General features: G+C 50.4%; 1 protein-coding gene across 1 annotated transcript in view; it reads left to right on the top strand.

Moving 5' to 3' along the window:
- The window catches only part of PRPF6 (pre-mRNA processing factor 6), a 35732-nt gene that overhangs the window by 3855 nt on the left and 12490 nt on the right, over positions 1–19387 (top strand). The window contains exons 4-11 of the mRNA XM_082428255.1: positions 2767–2845; positions 3305–3481; positions 3703–3858; positions 8492–8586; positions 9038–9194; positions 9971–10133; positions 14329–14447; positions 15322–15540. Coding sequence (XP_082284381.1) covers positions 2767–2845; positions 3305–3481; positions 3703–3858; positions 8492–8586; positions 9038–9194; positions 9971–10133; positions 14329–14447; positions 15322–15540 — 1165 coding nt within the window. The remainder of the gene's footprint in view (positions 1–2766; positions 2846–3304; positions 3482–3702; positions 3859–8491; positions 8587–9037; positions 9195–9970; positions 10134–14328; positions 14448–15321; positions 15541–19387) is intronic.

Genomic DNA, 19387 nt, shown 5'->3' with positions numbered 1-19387 from the left:
TGAGCTGGAGGGTGCGAGGCCCAGGCAGGCTGAGGGAGGGGCACCCTCTGTTCCTGGGGGTCCGTTGGGGGAAGACCACTCCCCCGCAGAGCCCTCCTGTTTTCCCTCTGGGGCTCTCAGGTGGGTGTGTTGGACTGAACTTGGCCCAGCATGTCTGTCCTACTGATGTTACCTCATTGGCAACTTTCTGATTCCTTGTCGTTTTCTGGGGAAGTATATGCAAAGTCAACATAGGATCTTGCAAACTATGATAAGTTTTATTGCTTCATAACATTTTTATGTTTTTTACTACAAAAAGAATGCATTCTCACTCTAGAATATTAGGACAGTAAAATTAAATGTAAGTAAGAGTATAATGTTTATTCACAAGCCTGGAAGGTGACAGTTAACATTTTGGTTTACCTTTTTCTTTCTTTTTTTTTTTTTTTTTAACATCTTTATTGGAGTATAATTGCTTTACAATGGTGTGTTAGTTTTTGCTTTATAACAAAGTGAATCAGTTATACATATACATATGTTCCCATATATCTTCCCTCTTGCATCTCCCTCCCTCCCACCCTCCCTATCCCACCCCTCTAGGTGGTCACAAAGCACTGAGCTGATCTCCCTGTGCTATGCGGCTGCTTCCCACTAGCTATCTATTTTACGTTTGGTAGTGTATATATGTCCATGCCACTCTCTCACTTTCTCACAGCTTACCCTTCCCCCTCCCCATATCCTCAAGTCCATTCTCTGGTAGGTCTGTGTTTTTATTCTAGTCTTACCACTAGGTTCTTCATGACCTTTTTTTTTTTTTTTCCCTTAGATTCCATATATATGTGTTAGCATACTGTATTTGTTTTTCTTTTTCTGACTTACTTCATTCTGTATGACAGACTCTAGGTCCATCCACCTCACTATAAATAACTCCATTTCGTTTCTTTTTATGGCTGAGTAATATTCCATTGTATATATGTGCCACATCTTCTTTATCCGTTCATCCGATGATGGACACTTAGGTTGCTTCCATGTCCTGGCTATTGTAAATAGAGCTGCAATGAACATTTTGTTACACGACTCTTTTTGAATTATGGTTTTCTCAGGGTATACTTTTTTCTTTCTATTGCTCATTATACATACAGTTTTCTTTTCATAACTTGTAGAATTTTTAGTTTTTTCAAAATCATATTAGAAGAGTGAAGTACCGTTCTTCAGGGGAGTTTTTTAAAAGCACGTTTATTTAATCAATGTGCATGAATTTATACGTATCGTAATTAGGTGGTTTTGCATATAAAAGAAGACTTGATTCCAATCTTCTGGAATTCATTCATTAAAAAAATCTGAGTGATGTGGATACATACAGAAAGTTGTTGTATTAAGTGGTTTTGGGGAAGTGGTTGGCTTTTGAAAACTTTTCACAATAAAAAAAGCAGAAAGAACCGCGCAGCAGACAGGCGTGTGCCCGCACGGAGTCTGCGCTATTCGGTTTGCACGTTCGCTGCTTCTGCTTCTGCAGGTGGGCTTTGCTGGGTCCTGCTGGGGTCCGTTCGCCCTGGCGCTGAGCAGTCCATCCTTGTTACCCGGCAGCCGGTCCACATCCACTGTTCCCTGCTTGTCCCGAGAACATCGTAGGACTGCCTTTGACGAGCCATGACGCAATCAGCACCACTCCTCGGGCACGTCTCCTAGCCACCACCCCCCCTTTACGGAATGACTGCCCACCTCCTCATGGCACCCTTTTACTTGTTACGCTCTCAGCGTTTCCTATGGATTGGAAGTTGGAGCCTGAGGCTTGATTCAGATCAGGTGGAACATCTTTGGCCAGAAAACCTGACAGTATCTGTGCGAGTTGCTTCCCATCAGGAGCTGTGATGCCAGGCTGTCTCCAGCCGGTCAAGAGGTGTTTGTCTTTTCCAAGCACGTCATTATTCACAACGCATTCAAGTTCCTGTCTAACCTTATGGAGGGAAATATAAATCTCAGCGTTGGGAAGCCCTAGCTGCTGGGCTCATGTCTACTCCGGTTTGCCTAACTTGGTCGATACTTGGTCACCATTGCCCACGGCTCTTTGTGTTCACATATGACCTGGTCCTAAGTCACCAGGAACCCATTTGGATGGGCAACTAGGACAACGGTTCAGCTTTTCTTCTGAGCTGAGTTATTCAGAGGATGGCCCTACCTTTGGGATTTTATAGAATTTTAAAGCAGTAAATATACTTGTGTTCAAATGCAAGTATTTAATGGAGTAAGACAATTTGCTTTTTATTTTAGTGAGTTCTGCATGTTTTCATCTGGTAGCGAGTTGAGTTATTTGTGAATGTATCCATTGTTGCCTTAAAATAGATTTGATTTAACTGCTTACTGTGTGGAATTACTTTTTTTTTTTTTTTTTAAAGAGCTCCTGACTTATTTATTTATTTATTTATTGCTGTGTTAGGTCTTCGTTTCTATGCGAGGGCTTTCTCTAGTTACGGTGAGGGGCCACTCTTCATCGCGGTGCGCGGGCCTTTCACTGTCGCAGCCTCTCTTGTTGCGGAGCACAGGCTCCAGACGCGCAGGCTCAGCAGTTGTGGCTCACGGGCCTAGTCGCTCTGGCATGTGGGATCTTCCCAGACCAGGGCTCGAACCCGTGTCCCCTGCTTTGGCAGGCAGATTCTCAACCACTGCGCCACCAGGGAAGCCCTGGAATTACTCTTTTTGGTGATTTAAGTAGGAAGGATAATAAAGTGACTTTGTTTCGGAATGGACATCCAGGATTTCTAATACGTGCACACATTTTACTTCTAGGGAGCAAAGGGAGAAAGAAGAAATTGAGAAATACCGTATGGAGCGCCCCAAAATCCAGCAGCAGTTCTCAGATCTCAAAGTGAGCAGATGGGTGGCCGGCCGGCCCTCGTGGGCTTCCCAGCGGAGGGCAGACGCTCTGGGTCACAGCTGTGGTCGCTCTGCTCTTTCTTTCATCCCGGGGGGAGAAGAAGCGCCCTGCTTGGGTGTGCTGAATCCTACGTGTGTGTGCAGAAAAGCTCTCCTCCCCAGAAAAGGGGGCACAGAGGGGCTGATTTTCTTTGTAACTTTGTAACTATGTCCATTTAGACATCACGTTTTCTGAACTGTGTTCCCTGGGCTTTGACAGAATAATTTACATCTGAGTGAAGTAGAGCAGATCCAACAGGTTGATTTTTCTAAGCGAAGTAGATAAACCATGTCTGCATCAGAGCCCTTAAGGCATCATGATTTGGGCGATAGGGGTCAGGGAGAACATAATTTTTCTTGTGCATGTGCAATTCTGCCAGAGAATTAATGTTTGGGGGCCGGGTGTTTCCAGAGGAAGTTGGCAGAAGTCACAGAAGAAGAGTGGCTGAGCATCCCCGAGGTCGGCGACGCCAGAAACAAGCGCCAGCGGAACCCCCGCTATGAGAAGCTGACCCCTGTTCCCGACAGTTTCTTTGCCAAGCATCTACAGACCGGAGAGAACCACACGTCAGTAGATCCCCGGCAGACTGTGAGCACCCACAGAGAAGGCACACGGGGCTCCTTGTGTCTGGTCGGACAGATCGGTGCGGGGGCGGGGCGGTGCTGGAGGAGCCGGAGTGTGTGCTCCTGCTGTGCTGCGGCTGAGTCTGTCCGATGGTCCAGGTGTCGGGCTCCAGTGGAAAGAGTTTCCAGAGGTGAGAATGAAATGCATGCAGATGCAAGCCAGCGTTTTGTCCTTGCTTCCCCCAGCAATTTGGAGGTCTGAACACACCCTATCCAGGCGGACTGAACACTCCATACCCAGGTGGGATGACACCTGGATTGATGACACCCGGCACAGGTGAGCTGGACATGAGGAAGATCGGCCAAGCCAGGAACACTTTGATGGACATGAGGCTGAGCCAGGTGAGAGGTTGTGTCATGCGTTATTTTCCTACAGATTATATTAAAGAATTTTTGGTTTTGCTTATAAAACTAATTTATATTTGTGAAAAGTTCACCCTTTGAAGTGCTTCGTCACATGTTAAACAGACCTGTGACATGTCCAATTCCTTGTCCCATTACACAGTGTGATGGGATTCTGCACTCAGGCTGGCGCGTGTGTTGACCCGGAGGGCGGGCACAGGTGTGCTGCATTCGGTGCCGGCAGCAAAGGGCCACCTGATGCGGTTCTCCTGCTCCCTTGGGGCTTGGGGTCTGTGGCAGGTGACAGAGGGCTGCCTGAGGAGCAGCCCAGACAGGCACTCGTGACAAGCCACGTGCTTACTGTCGATGTCGCTTAATGCCCTTCCCTCTTTACATAAAAGTTAAACATACGTGTGTTCCTCCTGCACCCTAGTGAATCCTTGTGTCTTCACGGGGCGTGCACTTGGTTCCGTGCTCTAGAAAACCCAGGCAGAGTGAAGACCCTTTCTCACATGACACGCACGTCAGAAACCGTGAAGGAAAATACTTTCAAATTGACTACATACAAATTAAAAACTTTTGCACAATAGAAAGCACTGTAAAGTCAAGAGAACCAGCAAATCGGGAAGGAGTCATCATGCACATGAAAACCAGACCCAGAGTAGTCGTGTGTGTTGAAGAGAGTGTGGATCTGCACAGGCCAGGACGTGACCAGGGCGGCACACCCACACCACTGTGGAATGCTTTGTGTTAAACATCTTTATGGAAAAATTTCACACATACTTAGAAAAACAGCAGAGTGAAGTACTCAACCATTCCTGTTGTTGCAGTGGAAAACTTAAATTTTAATTGAGCTTTTGCTATACTTGAGGTTTTTTTTTTTTTTTTTTTAATTTATTTTATTTTTATTTATTTATGGCTGTGTTGGGTCTTCGTCTCTGTGCAGGGCTTTCTCTAGTTGCAGCAAGTGGGGGCCACTCTTCATCGCGGTGCGCGGGCCTCTCACTATCGTGGCCTCTCTTGTTGCGGAGCACAGGCTCCAGACGCGCAGGCTCAGTAATTGTGACTCTTGGGCCTAGTTGCTCCGCGGCATGTGGGATCTTCCCAGACCAGGGCTCAAACCCATGTCCCCTGCATTGGCAGGCAGATTCTCAACCGCTGCGCCACCAGGGAAGCCTATACTTGAGTTTTTTATGGTGAGCAGATATTTTACAGTAAAAAAAAAATAGTAGCTTACAGATCCAAAAAATTGCACGTTTTCATGTTGCTAGATATGTATTTATAAATTGGAGAGTAGTTCATTGTGAATATCATGATTTAGTCTTTGATTGATGGACCTCTTGGGTGGTTTCTGCTTGTTTGTGGTTACAAACCATGTTTTTTTTTTATTTTTTAATAAATTTATTTATTTGTTTTTGGCTGTATTGGGTCTTTGTTCCTGTGTGCAGGCTTTTCTCTAGTTGCGGTGAGCGGGGACTACTCTTCGTTGCGGTGCGCGGGCTTCTCATTGTGGTGGCTTCTCTCGTTGCGGAGCACGGGCTATAGGCGCTCAGGCTTCAGTAGTTGTGGCACGCGGGCTCAGTAGTTGTGGCTCGCGGGCTCAGTAGTTGTGGCTCGCGGGCTCTAGGGCACACGGGCTCAGTAGTTGTGGTGCACGGGCTTAGTTGCTCCGCGGCATGTGGGAATCTTCCCAGATCAGGGATCGAGCCCGTGTTCCCTGCATTGGCAGGTGGATTCTTAACCACTGCGCCACCAGGGAAGTCCCACAAACCATGTTTTGATGAACTCCTCGTGCTTCTATCTTTGCAGATTTAAGTAAATATTTTTACAGTATCTTTAAAGTGGAATTGTTGGATTGGCGTATTTTCACTTAGGTGCCAGATTGTCTCTCAAAGGCACGACATTTCACACTCGGCAACATGGGGGAGCTGGCTGTGCGATCGATCGCCCCCCACCCCCACCCCGTTGGCAGCTCTGGTCAGGGGGCCTTTGTCTTTGTCTTTGCCAATCTGGGAGGCCCATTCCCTCCAACAAGCCTCCACTTAATTTGCATTCTTGTGAGTGGTGAAGTTGAGCTTCATTTATGTTGCGTGGATCTAGTTTGTTGTTTATCTTTCACACTTGTGTGTAAAATGTAGAGAAAAAATTGTAATTTTTTGTGCTAAGATATGTATAAGATAAAATTTAAAGTTTTAGCCATTTTTAAGTGTATAGCTCGGGGGGCATGGAGTACATCCATATTGTGCCCCGTCACCACCATCATCTCCAGCACTTTCTCATCTTCCCAGACTGAGACTCTGTCCCCGTTGAACACCTCCTCCTCATCCCCGACCTTAGCCCCTGGCCCCACCATCCTCCTTTCTGTCTCTGTGAGTTGACTGCTCTAGGGACCGCATATGAATAGATTTCATGCAGTATTGGTCCTTTTGTGGCTGGTTTATTTCACATACTTCGTTTCTGTCCTCAAGGCTCACGCGTGTTGGGGCAGGCGTCAGGGTTTTCTTCCTTTCTGAAGCTGAGTGATGCTCCACTGTATGTGTGTATAAACTGCGTTTTGTTTATCTTGTTATCTGTCGTGACGCTTGGGTTGCTTCCACCTTTTGGCAATTGTGACTAATGCTGCTGTGAGCCTTGGTGTACAAATATCTGTTCAGGTCCCTGTTTTCAGTTCTTCTGGATATAAACTCAGAAGTGGAATTTCTGGATCACATGGTAATTCTAGGTTTACTTTTTTGAAGAACCACCATACTGTTTTCCACAGCAGCTGCACCATTTTAGATTTCCAGCAGCGCAGCACTGCACAAGGGTTCCAGTTTCTCTGCGTCCTTGACAATATTGGTTATTCTTGGCATTTTGATAGTAGCCATCCTCATGGGTGTGAAGTAGTAGCTCATGGTGGTTTTTCATTGGCATTTCCCTGATTGGTGACGTTGAACATCTTTTCATGTGCTTATTGGTAGTTTGTATCTCTTCCTTGGAGAGATGTCTATTCAAGTCATTTGCCCCTTTTTTTTTTTTTTTTTGGGTGGAGGGGCCGAGATGCGCGGCTTGCGGGATCTTAGTTCCCCGACCAGGGATTGAACCCGGCCCTTGGCAGTGAGACCGCCAGGGAATTCCCCAGGTTGTTTGTTTTCTTGAGTTTTAAGAGTTCTCTGTGTATTTTGGATAACAGTTCTTGATCTGATATGTCTTTTCCAAATGTTTCCTCCTGGCTATAGCTTGTCTTTTTCTTCTCCTGACAGTGTCTTTCACAGACAGAAATTTTTAATTTTAATGAAGTCCAGCTTATCAATTCTTACCTTCATGGATTGTGCCTTTGATGTAGTATCTAAAAAGTCATTGCCAAACCTCAGGTCATGTAGATTTTTTCCTGTGTTACTGTCTAGGAGTTTTTTTTGCCAGTACCACACTGTTTTCATTACTATACCTTTATAGTAAGTTTTTAAGTTGGGTCGTGTTCTCCGACTTTCTTCTTCTGCTTCAATGTTGTGTTGGCTGTTCTGGGTCCTTTGCCTCCTCTCCATGTGAACTTTAGAATCTGCTTGTCAATATCTACAAACTAACTTACGGGGATTTTGATTGGGAATGTGTTGAATCTACAGATCAAGTTGGGAAGAACTGACATCTTGACAATACTGAGTTTTCCTGTGCATGAACATGGAATCTCTCTCCATTGATTTAGTTTTTCTTTGATTTCATTTGTTAAGGCTTTGTAGTTTTCCTCTTACAGATCTTGTACGTATTTGTTAGATTAATGTCTAGGTATGGTTGACCCTTGAACAGTGTGGGGTGTTAGGGGCACTGACCCTGTATGCAGTCGAGGGCCGTTCATGGCCATCGGTTCAGCCAGCTGCAGATCGTGTAGCGGTGTGGTACGTGTTGAGGGGAAAAATCCAAGTATAAATGGACCCACGCAGTTCAAACCCGTGTTGTTCAAGGGTCCATTGTGTTTCACAATTTTGGGTGCTCGTGTAAATGTTGTGTTTTTAATTTCAGATTCGACATATTCACTGCTGGTATGTAGGATAGTGATTGATATTAACCTTGTATCCTGCAGTCCTGCTGTAATTACTTATTAGTTCTGGGAGTTTTTTGTTGATTTTTTTCAAATTTTCCACATAGATAATCAATCAAGTTACCTGCAAACAAAGGGAGTTTTATTTCTTCCTTCCCATTGCTTTTCCTCTCATCCCTTTCTTGTCCTGCTGCATTTTTGCCCATTTTTTACTCAGGTGGTTTTGTTTTTGTTGTTGTCATGGTAACTTTAAGACACAACTTGAGAGAATGCTACAATGAACTGCTCCATGAAAATGTAAAGAACGTTAGTTGAAATCATCAATCTTTGTGATTTCTGGGTTTCATTCATTCTTAGATGGACCTTATGTTCAGTTAGGCTTTTCCCCCTGGGACTTTTATGTTTTCTTTTTTTTTTATAAAATCTTTGTTCTGTATGGGTGAAATTTGCTTATTATCGTTACAAACTATTGTTTGAGTTAAGGTTGTTTTCTTACTTAAAAGTTCCCATGTCCACTGGTAGTCGGGATTATGGGAAGGGGCTTCAGGGACCCTCCGAGGACCTCGTTCCAGGCATTCCTGGCTCTGTCCGACTAGCTGGGCTTGGCCTGTCTTGCAGGTATCTGACTCGGTGAGTGGGCAGACTGTGGTTGACCCCAAAGGCTATCTGACAGATTTGAATTCCATGATCCCGACTCATGGAGGGGACATCAAGTGAGTACCCTGCAGGGCCGGCAGCTGGGTGGGCTCAGGTTGCCGGGAACGTGTTGGATTTTATTTGAAAAATATGCAGCCAAAACAGGATGTGGATATTCTAAGAAAGGTAGAGTGGAACTGTTTGATTTCTCGTTTAAAGCATATCCATACCCGTTCATCGTGGACATTAAATTTGTTACAGATAACATTCCAAATCTGTGTGTGTGCCGAGCTAGCGAGCAGCTTGCCGATTGCATCCCATGTTTCTGACCTTGACCTTGGGCTCGACGCCTGTGTGTGTGGAGGTGCCGCAGACTTGGAAGGGTGCCGACTGAGTTCTGACTTGGTTCTGTCAGCAGGGGCATCCGATGTGACCGTTTGGACGTCGTGTCTGCAGTGGCACCCTCCTCCGGGCCGGGCACGCCCTCGGCAGGTGGCGGCCTGACCCTGTGCTTTCTCGCCTGTACAGCGACATCAAGAAGGCGAGGCTGCTCCTCAAGTCTGTTCGGGAGACAAACCCTCACCACCCGCCAGCCTGGATCGCGTCGGCCCGCCTGGAGGAAGTCACTGGGAAGCTGCAGGTGGCCCGGAACCTCATCATGAAGGGGACAGAGATGTGCCCCAAGGTGGGCGCCCTCCCCAAGCCGCACCAGGCCCCTGAGGGGCTTCGGTGTCTGGGCCGCGCAGGAAGCCGTGGGCGTGAGCTGGACTTGGAGGGAATTGCCTGCCTTTTGGTGTTGAAGCTGCAGGCGGTGGGACAGGCGCGGAGGGGAAGAAAAGCGGGAAAGGGTTTTTCCTGCTTATTTTTACTTGGAGTGAAAGCCCGACTGCCGCTGCTTCAACAGGGAGATAACCTTAACTGGAGAGAGCAAGACTGGCCAGCCCTTCCCCCTCCCCGATGTCAGAAACCTGGAGGTGGGCCTGACTCTTAGGGGGTGGGAGTAGATCAGCTCCAGAAAGTCCTGAGACCCTCTGAGGGCCTGTACGCTCACTGTGAAGGCTGGGGCACCCTGACAGCCAGAGGTGCCCTGTGAATTCTTCCCCCAGGACGTTAACATCAATCCGAACCTCCCAGGCAGACGCAAGGCTGCCTGCCTGTGTGTCTCCACCTCGTCGTGGGTTGACTTCCTACCCTGAGGGCAGGCTGTGCTCTCCTCACAGTGTGGTGGCGTGTCTTTCCCACACAGGCACAGACGTGCTGTAGCTACGCTCCCACGTGTGGGGCTTTCAGGGGGTCTCTGGCGCAGGCGTGCTGGGTGCCCAGCTCACCGTAAACCTCGGGCCCATTGGGTGGGAGGACCCTGGCCCCCCCTGTCTCCGAGGCTCGTGTGCGCCCTTTGAGGGCGCCTGCCGCCCCACGAGCCTGCGCGTACGCTGCCTGTCCTGTCCCTTTGCCCCCCAGAGTGAAGATGTGTGGCTGGAAGCAGCCAGGTTGCAGCCTGGGGACACAGCCAAGGCCGTGGTGGCCCAAGCTGTCCGTCACCTCCCACAGTCCGTTAGGATTTACATCAGAGCAGCAGAGCTGGAGACAGACATCCGCGCCAAGAAGCGGGTTCTTCGAAAAGGTGAGCCTCCCTTAGGGACCCGGCAGGAGCGGTGCCGCCTGGCTGTGTACCTGAAGGTGGGGGGCAGCCCCCCTGCCCTGCTGCCGGCCCGGGGAGCAGCCTCGCCGCTGCTTCGCTCGGGCTCTGCTGGGAGGGCTTAGAGAGTGGGGGACGCTCTCCAGGCCTTCGTCCGGCCTGGGTTGCTTCTGCCCTTGGAGCCTCTGTCAGGGAAGCTTCTGGCTGAGGTGCTCGGGCTTAGAGCTTACACCTGCCTTTTCCTGCTGTGTGGCCTTGGTGAGGGCAGGTGCTCTGTGGCGCTGTGGAGTGCCGCGTGCAGGTGCTGTGTGCAGGGCGAGGGAGCCACTAGAAGCTGGCCTTGCGGCGCTAGCCTTCCCGCCTCCGCCTGCAGCAGGTACAAGGTGCCACCCGGGTCTGAGTCTTAACTGCCTCGGCGGTCGCACCAGAGTGGCACGTGAATTAACTCCTTCCCGTCTTGGGAAACTCCTGCAGGGCAGCGTGTTGGCGTGTACGCCGTTGGCTCGTGGCACGCTGAACAGTTTGCACGCCAGGGAAACTGAGTCCACCTAGGACTCACTGCCAAGATGGAGCTTTTGTGGATAGTTTGCTTTTCATTGTTGCAGAAGTGAGAAAAGAACAGCGTTGCTCCCTTCACTGGAGCTGTAGAGGAGATGCTGCTTTTGACTTTTGTTCCAGATTCAGCACCAGCTGGTCGGAGAGCTGACCTGGAGTAAGCCTGTGCAGACCGCTTGTTCCCCTTGAATTTGTAGCGTGGGTAAAATAGGTGTGTTTTGGGGAATTGAGGGCAGCTTGCAGTGGGCAGTTTCCAGCTCTTGTTTCTAAGGTGTGTGTTTGCGTGAACCGTCAGGGGCGTGTGGTATCAGATATGCAGGGGTTGTTGGCTGCAGCCTATGGCGCTCTAGTCTCTGTGCTTGATAGGGGCCAGGTGGTGGCCACCTTGTGTGTGACCCTGACCGTGTGTGAATGTGTGTTCCAGTGTGTTTTCCTCTCTTGGGTCTGGTTTCTTGATGGCAGCCCTGCCACACTTAAAATGAGGCCGGGGCGGAAAGTTAGCTCCTGTCTTGGTTTATAGAAATCAGCTCATCTCCTTTCAGCCAGGAAAATAGTTCTCTAATGACAAACACATTAAACTCTGGGTAATTAGCACGATTTATTTAGGAAAGCGCTACTGAATTTCCCCTGCCACAGTGTGATGAATGGTCAGAATGGCTTTGTGGCCACTCCCTGTTCACCCCCAGATTACCTGGGTTCATTTCCAGTTGGCTTCAGATTTGGAGAGGGGACTGGGCCTGGAAGGGGGCCTCCAGGGGAGTGTCGAGTGATTGGTTTCCAGGCCATCCTGGGCCTCAAGGGGAGCGGGCTTCCCGGCTGTGCTTTCCTTCTGGCTGTGCGAAGGTGGGGAGAGCGTGGAGCCCCTCGCTGGCCTCCGCCCTGCTCCCTGGTCCTGTTCCTGGCCTTCCCCGTCCTTAGAGTGTTTCCAAAAACAGTGCTTTTTCTCTAGGTGCCTGGGGCACAGCTGGCGATGCCTCCTTTAGCTCTTGGTGAACCTGACAGCTACTGCCGGAAGGATCTGATATTTGGAAACCAGTGACAGTTACTTCCATCAATGACCGGGGGGGACTCGTGCCAGCTCTCAGTTTCTGCTTGAGCTCTCGGTCCCAGCTGGTGCAGCTGACATCGTGGTCCTTTGTTGGGAGAACCTGAGCTTCACATGCTACTCTGAGACCTGGGGCCTTAGGAGGCTGAGTGACGTGGGGTGGGTGCTTGGCCTCAATCTGCGTGCTGTCGTCTGTAAGGGCCCCTGTGGGCCTGTGAGCGCTGCGCTCTGGGGGCCAGGCTGCGGCTGCTTCCTGTGGGCTTCGCTCGCGATGAAGGTGTCAGGCACCATGTTCCTCTGCTGATCATGCGGGCCTGGAGCAGTGGAGTGGCTCTGTCTCCAGACAGTGTGCTCTGGTCCGTAAGGTGAGTCCAGGATGGCACCGCGTGTCCCACCTTGGGGCCAAGGGCCAGAGAGTGCATTGGCCTCTGATCGCAGGCTGTCTAGTTCAGACTGCTCCGTTCCTGACCGGGCCGGCCCTTCCACCCCGGCTGGCCACAGCACTTGGAGATAGCCTTGACCTGGCGTGGTGGATGGTCTCTGGGGAGCACCTTGGTGAGATCTGGACTCGCCAGCAGTGGTTGGCTTCAGCTCCGGTCCTGTGGGCTATTGATGAAATGCCAACAGAGAAGTTCCCAGTCTCTCCCGAAAAGTGGGGACTGTCCTGTGCCTCATGCCCATCGCGGGATGAAGTTAATGACCCCATGGCCACTGGCGTGGAGTGTGACCAGGGGGAGGGGGCGGGCGGGGCGGGCCCCCGCAGACCTCCTTTTCTGACATCACTGCTGAGGGGCTGTTTTCTCGGTGGTATTGGCTTTCTTGGGCTGCTGTGCTTCCTGGTGACTGTCACTCCGGGAAGTGGGGCTGCTCAGCCAGGCCTCAGGACGCTCTGGGCTGTGGTTGAGGTCTCCCCTCCTGCACACGGTGGCAGACCGGTCTCACCGTGGGGGTCAGGGCTCACCTCGCCAGCCGGGGCTGGTCTGGCAACACGTGGAGGCCAGAGAGCTGGCTCAGCCTCTGCCTCCAGTGCAGGAGAACCACGGCCACATCGTCCCTCGGGATGAGACCTCTGGACAGCTGAGTTCAAACCCGTGGGGACAGGGACCAGGCTTCCCCAGGGATGGCCACGTGCCTGTCGGCGCTCCCTCCTGGCCCTGGGGGTCCTGCTCGAGCGAGAAGCACCGCTGTCACCGCGTGTGGCCCCCTGCGAGGGTCCCCCAGCTGGCGCCCTGCTGGCGCTGGGCCGAGTAACAGGTGTGGTCAGGCCAGGGAAGCCCAGGGGCCAAGCCCTTGGCTGCACCTCTTCTGCAGGCTGGTGGCGCTGTGGTCCTTGCAGAGCCCTGGGCCTCAGGCTTGGGCATCGTCTTGCATGGCAGGTGGTTCCGGAGTGGCAGCTTGTTTTTTGTCCTAGAGGGGAGGTCCCCATGAGCCCTGGACCATGACAACCTTTGAAACTCACGGGGGGTGGGCCCCTGGGGTTCGTGGGGTGTGTCTCCCCACCTCTGGCCCACTGGTCTTCAGCATCTCGGGCACTGCTGCTTCCTGCTCACCAGCCAGGGAGGGACTGGCGTGGTGTGCGGTGACCTGGAGCCACTGCCATCTGGTTTGGCCATAGGAGAGAAGGGGCACCCCTTTTTCAAGGGCCTATAAAGGGGAGAGGGGTGCCCCGTTTTTACAGGGCCTATAAAGGAGGGAGGCCCGTCTCCCAGAAGTGGGAGGGGCTGCTTCTGCTGAAGGGAGGAACGCAAGAGACTTGGTGGGTCCGCAGATTCTGCACCATTGAATCTTAGGGCTGTTTCCCGCAAGCTTGGCCCGTGTGGTTTCTGGAAAGGAGATCTCCTTTGGGCTGTTCTGGTTTCCTGCCTTCATCAGCTCTTAGTCGCCGTCACTCCTGCCAGGGGCTGACTGGAGGCCTTGCCTCAGCCTCCCTAGTCCCCCTGCTGCAGGGCTCTGTGTTTAGCTGCCCAGTGTTTTGGCCTTTTCAGTATGTTGCATCTGAAGGAAGGGCTCTGCTGCTTAAACAGAGGTTTGGGAGTTTCCGGACTGCAGGATGTCATAGCTTCTCCTGGGAGTTGGTCCCCCTTTCCTGCTGTCACTCGTGTGAACTGAGGCCCCGAGGCTGCCAGTGTGGTGCAGCACCTGGTGCCTTTGCTGTTGTGCTCCTTGGGGTCCAGGGAGGAGCCCTTGCTCTGCCGTCCTGGGCAGATGCGGATCGCAGAGTCATTGGCACTTTCTGTCCCCGTGACTTCCGCACACTCACTCGCACGCAGCCTGCTCGGCTGACCCTTCCTGGGCAGCGGGTGTCTGGTCTGCGCTGCCTCGTTTTCTCGTGTTGATTTTCAAGTGTGAATGGGTGTGAGGTGACGCACAGCCTTCTCTGCCACCCTTGCTTGCCGATTCGGGACGTCTGCACTGGTCTCGTTGGTGTCTGTCCAGACCCGAGGGACCCGTGTGAAGTCCCGGCCTGTCACCCCGGACGGAGACCATCTGGACTTGCTGGCAGCAGCGTCCTCTGTGACACAGTGTCTTGCTTTCACTTCCGTTTTTCTGTGATCTGGTTTCTTGTTTGACCTTTCCCAGCCCTTGAGCACGTTCCAAACTCAGTTCGCTTGTGGAAGGCGGCCGTGGAGCTGGAAGAGCCCGAAGACGCTAGAATCATGCTCAGCCGAGCCGTGGAATGCTGCCCCACTAGCGTGGAGGTGAGTCGCCTGCCCTGCGGAGGCCTGAGCCAGAGGCCAGTGTCTGCAGGAGGTGTCGGCGGGGCCTTGAGCTCACTGAGGGACTCCTGGGCTGCTGCCCTGTGGCCCAGCTGCCAGGCAGCACAGCGACCATATGCTCCTGAAGGAAATGCAGAGCAGAACCTCAGCTCGGCCCGACCCCGTGGGGCGCTCCGCGCTGACCACTCCTCTTTGGGGACCGGTCCTCCGGGTTCAGCTCGGAGTTTGTCAATGGGACCTGAAGGGTGAAGGGTGACACAGAAGACTGGCGTGTCCTTCTGCCGGCCCAGCGGGAGGTTGGCTCTGCCTCAGAGCTACTTGGAGCTGCTTTCTTTAGTTTTAAATTTTCTGGTTCACAGCGTTTTGTGAAGTGACTTTTAGTCATGATTTTATGATGTCCAATCTGTCTTTAATTATCCTAAGGGGTGTTGTGAAATTCTCCAAACAAAATTAATCTTAATTTATTTACATAAAAATAAATAGAGCCACACACATTTTTGGTGATAAACTGTTGCAGAATCAAGGCCTGGGGTGTGAGAACTCCAGGCAGCTGGACACCCGTGTCCTTTCAGTTTGCGCAGGCGACAGTCACACCCTGCTCACCTTCTGTCCTAACACTGTGTACCTTTAACCAGTGTTTGGAACGCGGGGCTGAGAACCCGTCAACTATTCATGTTGCCCACATCACTAAGTAAGTCAGAAGCATCGCCAAACAGCTTTCAGATGAGGCAGAAAATGTCGCCGCACACGTTCCTGGGCCCTGTTTAAATGGTCCTTGAAAACTTGTACAGAGGATTTTGTGCAAGGGCTGTGGCCTGTGGAGGGTCTACCTGACCTGGCGGGTCTCTCCGTGCAGCTATGGCTCGCCCTGGCCAGGCTAGAGACCTACGAAAACGCCCGCAAGGTCTTAAATAAGGCCCGGGAGAACATCCCTACGGACCGGCACATCTGGATCACGGCCGCCAAGCTGGAGGAGGCCAATGGGAACACGCAGATGGTGGAGAAGATCATCGACCGGGCCATCACCTCCCTGCGGGCCAACGGCGTGGAGATCAACCGCGAGCAGTGGATCCAGGTGAGCTTGGCAGGTGCCGTGGTGTCTGCTTTAAACACGGGCGCCCTCCTGCTCGTCAGACTCCCTTGGAGGGTGGGGATACCGGGGTGGCACCTGAGAGGCCCGTCCTCACGCTGGCAGGCAGAGCAGGCACAGGGGTGGCCTCTCCTTATGTGACCGCCTCGTGGCTTTTTATGGAGGTGCAAGCCTGAGTGCACCTTGGGGGAAACTTCAGTGTCCCGATGCTTGCGACCAGCCCCGCTTTTCCAGTAGAGAGGATGCGATTTAAAAGAGAGTGAGCCTTAGAGCTTCTGTCACTCAGGTCCCCGTCTTTAACTTCTGTAGATCGTGGCCAGCGAGGTCTTTGAAAGCGCTCTAACCCGCCGCCAGGCCACAGCTGCCCTCTCCTGCCTCCTCCTGCCCCTTTGCTTCACCCGCTGCCCTCAGCCTCGGAAGGCGGCCCCAGACCTCTGCCGCCTCCCGTCTCGCGCCCCTGCTGCCGCAGTGCTGCTTGCCCTCTCCCAGTGGCTCCAGCTGCTGCGCCGGAGCTGCTCCAGCGTCTCCCTCCTCCCGAGGAGGTGGCGATGGATCAGTGCCTCTGTTCTCTTCCCTTCCTGTGTTTGGGCAGTGTTTTAAAATCTCAGGTGCAAGGCCTCATATGTATCTCTAAAAGCTAATCATCTAGATTCAGCTCCTTTATTTATTTAGTGTTGTTGAACCATTTTTGACATTCTCATTCCTTTGTGTGGATCCCGGTTTCCAGCTGGTGTCATCTTCCTTCTGCCTGACGGACTTTTTTGAACATTTCTTTCAGTGCAGGCCTGATGGTCAGTTCTTCCAGTTTTTAAATGTCTGGAAACAGTCTTTATTTCATCCCTGCTTTTGAAAGATATTTCCTCTGGGTGTAGAATTCTAAGTTGACAGTTTTTTCTTTCAGTGTTTCAAAGACACTGTTCTTGCCTGGGTTGTTTCCAGCGAGACACCTGCTGTCATCTTTGCTCCTCTGTACGCACTTTTTTTAAAAATTAAGTTAAAAAATTTTTAAATTTCTAAATTAAAAGATTTCTATCTGCTTTTAAGGTGTTTTTCTCTATCGTGGGTTTTGAGCAGTTTGATTGTAATCTGACTTGGTGTGGTTTTTCATGTTTCTTGTGTGTAGAGAGTTCGTTCAGTATCTTGGATCTGTGGATTTATAGATTTTATCGGATTTGGAAAATTTGTGTCCCCTGTTTCTTCAACTCATCCTCTTTCAGGCACAATTACCTGCTTATTAGGCTACTTGAAGCTGTCTTCCAGCTCATGGTGAGCTATTCATTTTTTAAATTATTCTTTCTGTTTCATTTTTTAACAGTTTGTTAAGCTATAATTAACCGTCCATAAAATTTACCCATTTAAAGTGGGTAATTCAGTGGGTTTTAATATAGTGGGTTATTTATCTTTTTATTGTTTATTATCTATTTTTATTATTGAGTTGTAAGAATTTTTTGTATATATTTTGGATACAAGTCATTTGTCAGATGATTGTATTGCTTATAGCACAAATGTTTTTGATATAGTCCAGTTAATTTCTTTCTTTTGTTACTCGTGCTTTAGGTGTCATATCAAAAAAACCTTCCCTAACCTGAGGTTAGGAAGATTACTCCTGTGTTTTTTAAGATTTTTATTTTTTTAGTGCTTACATTTAGGTCTGTGATCCATTTGCCTTAAAAGAGTTGAACTTCATGCTTTTACAAGTGCGTGTCCCGTTGTCCCGGCGCCATTAGATCTTCCCCTGTTGAGTAGTCCTGGCACTGTTGTGGAGAACCAGCTGGTCATAAATGTACAAGTTTACTTCTGGAATCTCAGTCCTGCTCCGTTAGGCTGTATGTCTGGGTTTATGCCAGCACCACACTGTTCTGCTTACTGTGGCTTTGAAATGAGGAGGCTTTGTGAGTCCTCCTACTTTGTTCTTTACAGATTGTTTCGGCTATGCTTGGTTCTTTGTGTTTTCATATGAATTTTAGGGTCAACTTGTCAGATCCTACAAAATAGCCAGCTGGGATTTTGATAGAGGTTGCGTTGAATCTATACTACAGATCATCTGGGCGGACTGTTGCCATCCTAACAGTAGTAACTCTTCCAGTCAGTGAACGTGGGGTGTCTTTCCATTTATTTAGTTTTTAAAAACTTTTTTTCAGTAATGTTTTAGTGTACTAGTATTACACTTATTGTATGTAATCTAAAGTACTTTATTATTTTTGATGCTGTCATAAATAGAATTTTTTCTTTCATTTTCAGGTCGTTCGTTGTTAGTGTGTAGTAATACAACTGATTTTTAAGTATTGATCTTATGTCCTGTGACCTTGCTGAAATCATTTATCAAATTGTAATAGTTTCAGCAGATTCTTTAGGATTTTTTATGTATACGATTCTACCGTCTGTAAATACAGTTTTACTTCCTCTTTTCCAGCACAGTACCTTTTATTTCTCATCTGCTTGCCCGGCTGGAAGAGCAGTGGTGAGGGCCCCCATCTCTGGTCATGGACCTGGGGGACGTCTAGTCTTTCCTGTGGGTGTGGTGTGAGCTCATACGCCCTCTGATGCTCTGGTCGGTTACAAAAATACTCTTCTTTCTCTCAGTTTCGTCTTGGATAACTTATATTGCTTTGTCTTCAAGTTTCGCTAATCTTCTGTAATGTCTAATATGCTGTCTATGTCATCGAGGACATTTTTCATCTTAGATCTTGGCAGTTTTCACTTCTAGGAATTTTGATCTTTTTAAAAACCTTCTATCACATCTTTCATGTTGCCATATAACATTCTGAACACGGGGATCATGATTATAATAATTGTTTTAGGGTCCTTGTCTGCTCATTCTAACATCTGGGTCAGTTTGGGGTTGATTTTGGTAGACATTGAATATTTTCTTCTTCATTATGAATCGTCTTTCCCGCTTTCTTTGCATGCCTGGTAACCTTTGCTTTGCTGCGGACGCTGTGCGTTTTCCCTTGTTGGGTGCCAGATGCTTTTGTGCCACTGTGAGCGTTCTGGGCTTCGGTGTTGGAGCGCGGTTCTGTTACTGGAAACGTTCTGACCCCGTGGGTCTTGCCTCGACCCTTGCTGGGTGGGACCGACCGTAGCCAGTGTGGAGCAGTTTGGGACTCGCTCTCCTGTGGAGGTGACCTCTGGGTGTTGTGCTCAGTGCCATGCATCTCCTGGGGGTCTCCGCTCTGGCCGGTGGGAACAGGCGCTGTTCCTGGACCCGGGTGTGCTCCGAGGACCACTCCCACTAATCCTTCTGGATGGTTTTTTCCAGCCCGCCTGTGCTGGGTTGTGCTCAGTGGAGACCACGGGGGACCCTCTGCAGAGCGGATACCCGGGGCTGTCTCCCGGCGTGGCTCTCCTCTCTCGTGCCTGGTGCTGCGTGCTCTGCCCCTTGGCTGTGGGTCAGCCTGCGCCCTCTCCTGAGCCTTTGCCCTCGGCTCTCCTCTGCCTGGGACGCCTTTCTGATGCTCATTACCGTGCCCGAGGGGCTCAGGCGAGGGCTGCCGTGCTGTGCTCCTCTCACAACCGGGGAAGCCTGGCTCGGCGTGTCCAGCCGGCCTGGAGTCTCTGGGTGATGGCGTCAGCAGGGTGCTTCCTACTCCTTTAGCTGTTGCAAACAGTGCTACAGAAGTGTCCTGGCGCGTCCGTCGTTTTGAACGACTGGGAGTACGTTCCTTAAAAGGCATTGCTGGGTCAGCCTGTGTGAGTTTTGTTTTGATAGGGAGCTTGAAGCTGCCCGCGGTAGAGGTCGTCCCTGTGTCCATCCTCGGCCGCACGCACGTACCTCTGTCCCCACCTTTGCCTGCACACTTCGATGTCGTTGGTCTGACGTGTGTAAACGCGC

Source organism: Balaenoptera physalus (genome assembly GCF_965194825.1).
Source record: "Balaenoptera physalus genome assembly, chromosome: 16".
Lineage (NCBI taxonomy): Eukaryota > Metazoa > Chordata > Mammalia > Artiodactyla > Balaenopteridae > Balaenoptera > Balaenoptera physalus.
The sequence above is the reverse complement of the archived record's forward strand: the minus strand, read 5'-3'. Positions and strand labels throughout refer to the sequence as shown.